Source organism: Parasteatoda tepidariorum, unplaced genomic scaffold (assembly GCF_043381705.1).
Source record: "Parasteatoda tepidariorum isolate YZ-2023 unplaced genomic scaffold, CAS_Ptep_4.0 HiC_scaffold_4168, whole genome shotgun sequence".
NCBI classification, from domain to species: Eukaryota; Metazoa; Arthropoda; class Arachnida; order Araneae; family Theridiidae; genus Parasteatoda; species Parasteatoda tepidariorum.
Window position 1 is genome coordinate 1 of NW_027261745.1, and position 3350 is coordinate 3350.

General features: G+C 47.0%; 1 protein-coding gene across 1 annotated transcript; it reads left to right on the forward strand.

Moving 5' to 3' along the window:
- The first annotated feature begins 24 nt into the window (after positions 1-24).
- Positions 25-2873, forward strand: LOC122273409 (uncharacterized). The gene is made up of 2 exons (XM_043057479.1): positions 25-441; positions 531-2873. The coding sequence occupies exons 1-2, from the start codon at positions 25-27 to the stop codon at positions 2871-2873; spliced, it is 2760 nt and encodes a 919-aa protein (XP_042913413.1).
- The last annotated feature ends 477 nt before the right edge of the window (positions 2874-3350 follow it).

The following is a 3350-nucleotide window of genomic DNA, read 5'->3' on the forward strand; positions in this document are numbered from 1 at the left end:
CCGCACATGCACCTATTAGTGATTATGTCTCCAGCGGACAAGATTCACAGCGCTGACCAACTTGACGATTTTATCTCGGCGGCAATTCCAGAAGATGGTCCGGAACTCAAGGAACTGATCTCGAAATGGATGATCCATAACCCGTGTGGTGATATGAACTCAAGCGCTCCGTGCATGGTCAGCAAACATGGAAGAGACCAGTGCAGATGGGGATTTCCAGTGGAACATCAAGACATGACATCGCTGGTGGACGATGAAAAGCCGAGGTATCGCCGACGCTACAATCCGTTGTTGGATCCAATGAACCCAGAATTTTTGCATGAGCAAGCCATCTACAGGAAAGACTGCAACGGCCAGCGCGTCACCACAGACAACCGCCACGTCGTTCCATACATCGCCTACCTGCTCAAGAAGTATCAATGCCACATCAATGTCGAATTCGTAGGCAGCATCGAACCGGTGAAATACCTCTACAAGTACATCTACAAGGGCCATGATTGTGCTACGATAAAGGCCGTGAAAACCAGCAGACGATCATCTACAACGAGGCGGAGAAGTACGTAGAAGCTCGCTATATCTCACCAGTTGAAGCATGTTGGCGCCTATTCAAGGATTTCGAGATCCAAGCGAAAAGCCACACCGTCGTTCGACTTGACATTCACCTACCCGGACAAGATGGCGTTAACTTGGACCAAACGCCTGTTGACCTTGCCGATATTGGACAGAAGGGATCGACCTTAAGGGCTTACTTCCGCCATAACACCGCGCTGAAAGAAGACGAAGCGAACGGAAAGGCAGTCACCTACCACTATTACCATGAAATGCCGGAGCACTACCGATGGATTCGCCAGACGAGCACTTGGCAGAAGAACGTGAATGCTTGCAGCAGAATTGGTCGCGTACATCCAGTCAACTTCGTTTCCCAGCCAGAACTTTTCTTCATGCGCACGCTTTTGTTCCACGTCAAAGAACCAACGAGCTTCAGAGACCTCTACACTGTCGACGGTGTCCAGCACGCAACCTACAAGCAAGCCTGTCTAGCCAGAGGCCTCACATACGACGACCAACAGTACGTAGAAGGACTCCGCGAATCTGCTTCATCGAAAATGCCAAGTGTTATGCGCATACTCTTGGCTCAAATCCTGATACCTGGTGCGCCAGAAAACCCGAAGAGATTATGGGAAATGTTCAAAGAGGACCTCGCGGAAGATTTCATTCGAGAAGCAAGACGCACTGGTGGTTCCATAGAAGAAGCGATAAAGCGTGCCTACCGAATCATCGCGCATAAGCTGGACACCGAAGCTACCGAAGGCCGCAACTTCCGATACTGGGTTCAGACACATGGCATGGAAGACATCGACAACTATGAGCAAGATTTGGAACACGATATGATCGACGTCGACGAATCAACAGCAATCGGAGACCGCATGTACCAGCAACTCAACGAAAAGCAGCGTGAAATCGTCGACACCATAATCCAAGCACTTGAAGACCCAACTCCTGCTGCGAAATGCTTCTTCATAGATGAACTAGGAGAAACCGGGAAGACATTCGTCTACAGCACGCTGTATCGCATCGTTACCGGAAGGCTTAAGAAAGTGAAATGCATGGCTTACACCGGGATAGCAGCGATTCTTCTACCGAGTGGTCAAACAACGCACCGAACCTTTGGCTTGAAAGTCCCGCTTACATCCGACTCAAGATCATCCATCAAACCAGGATCACCGAAGGCGAACGCACTCAAAGGAGCCCACATGTGTCTGATGGACGAAGCTCCGATGATGTCAAAATACGGCTTGCACAACATCGACGAACTCCTACGCGCGATTTGCAACAACATTCCGTTTGGAGGCAAAGTCATGGTGCTTGGTGGCGACTTCCGACAGTGCTGTCCAGTTCAACAACGTGCCAACAAAAGCGAAATACTCGACCTTTTGATCAAGAGAAGCCATCTGTGGCAACACTTCAAGACTTATTCGCTCGAAAAGAACATGCGCGTTGATCCCGAAGAAGAAGAATTCGCGAAATACCTGCTAAAGCTCGGCGACGGGGAACTCGAAGTGAATGAACTCGGCGAAATAGAAGTCCCAGAAGAAATTCGCTCTGGTGGTAACCTCATCGATGAAATCTTCGGACCATGCCTCAGAAGTGGGAACTACGAAGCAATGAAGAATCGCGCTATTCTTGCACCATTGAACGACGATAAGGACAAGATCAACGAGCAGATTATCGCTATGCTTCCAGGCGAAGAGAAGACATACACAAGTTTCGACTCGGTAAAGGATCAACATGAAGGGGGAATTCAATTCGCGCCTGAATTCCTGAACTCGATCAACATCGCCGACTTGCCTCCACACAATCTGAAGCTCAAGAAGAACGCCATCATCATGCTTCTCCGAAACTTGGACGTCTCTGAAGGAATGTGCAACGGAACACGATTGATTGTCACCGAACTTTGCAACAACATCATCAAGGCTAAGATCATCACCGGTGAACACGCAGGCCGACAAGTACACCTTCCAAGGATCACGCTCGACTCCAGCAAATCACAGCTTGGCGCAACTATGCAACGGCACCAATTCCCAGTTACTCCAGCATTCGCCATTACGATACACAAGTCACAAGGCCAAACATTCGAATTCGTCGGCGTGCTTCTCCTCACGACGGTCTTCGTGCACGGAATGCTCTACGTCGCGTTTTCAAGAGTCAAGCGTCAAAGTGCGTTGAAGGTCCTGCTGCCTCCTGAGAATCCAACCCACACCCGAAACGTCGTATGGAAGGAAGTCCTGAACAAGAGAAACTCACCAGCCGCACCTGCCTCTCCGACAAGAAACTACCTGGACAACATGGAAGACTTCGCAATCGATGATTAATGTTTATTATGTTTATGCTGTTATAGGTTTATAATATGTTTCTTATGTATGTATATATGTTTGGTTTTTCTAAATAAATTTGTCAAAAATATTGAACTTCAACACACTTCAATCTTTACACTGCTCACTTTGTACCATTTCTTTAATTGTATAATTTTTTGTTATCAATTACATTTTATTTCCTATGACTTTTCAAACTTTACCTTTGTATAGAATAGTTCCCTTTCCAAACTTTGTTTAGATAGTTTACAATGGTGCACTTTAACCGGTTATCTTTTCACCAATGGTTTCACAAATTTTCTTATGGCATGTATTGTTTTGATAAATCACAATTGAAAATTTAAATCTTCGAGTTAGCTTCGATACCTGTTTTCTCCGAGCGGAGCTCGGTCACCCGCTGGTGAATCAAATACGACGTTTGCCAGTTCCACAATCAAGCCAATGATTTACAGGGGTTTCAGCACAGAAATCTGAAAG

What these genes read in the sequence shown, in the direction of transcription:
- LOC122273409 (XM_043057479.1), top strand. Translation starts at nt 25, where the DNA reads ATGTCTCCAGCGGACAAGATTCACAGCGCTGACCAACTTGACGATTTT. An exon ending in GCCACATCAATGTCGAATTC is followed by an intron (nt 442 to 530) that starts GTAGGCAGCATC and finishes GAAAACCAGCAG; the next exon opens with ACGATCATCTACAACGAGGC.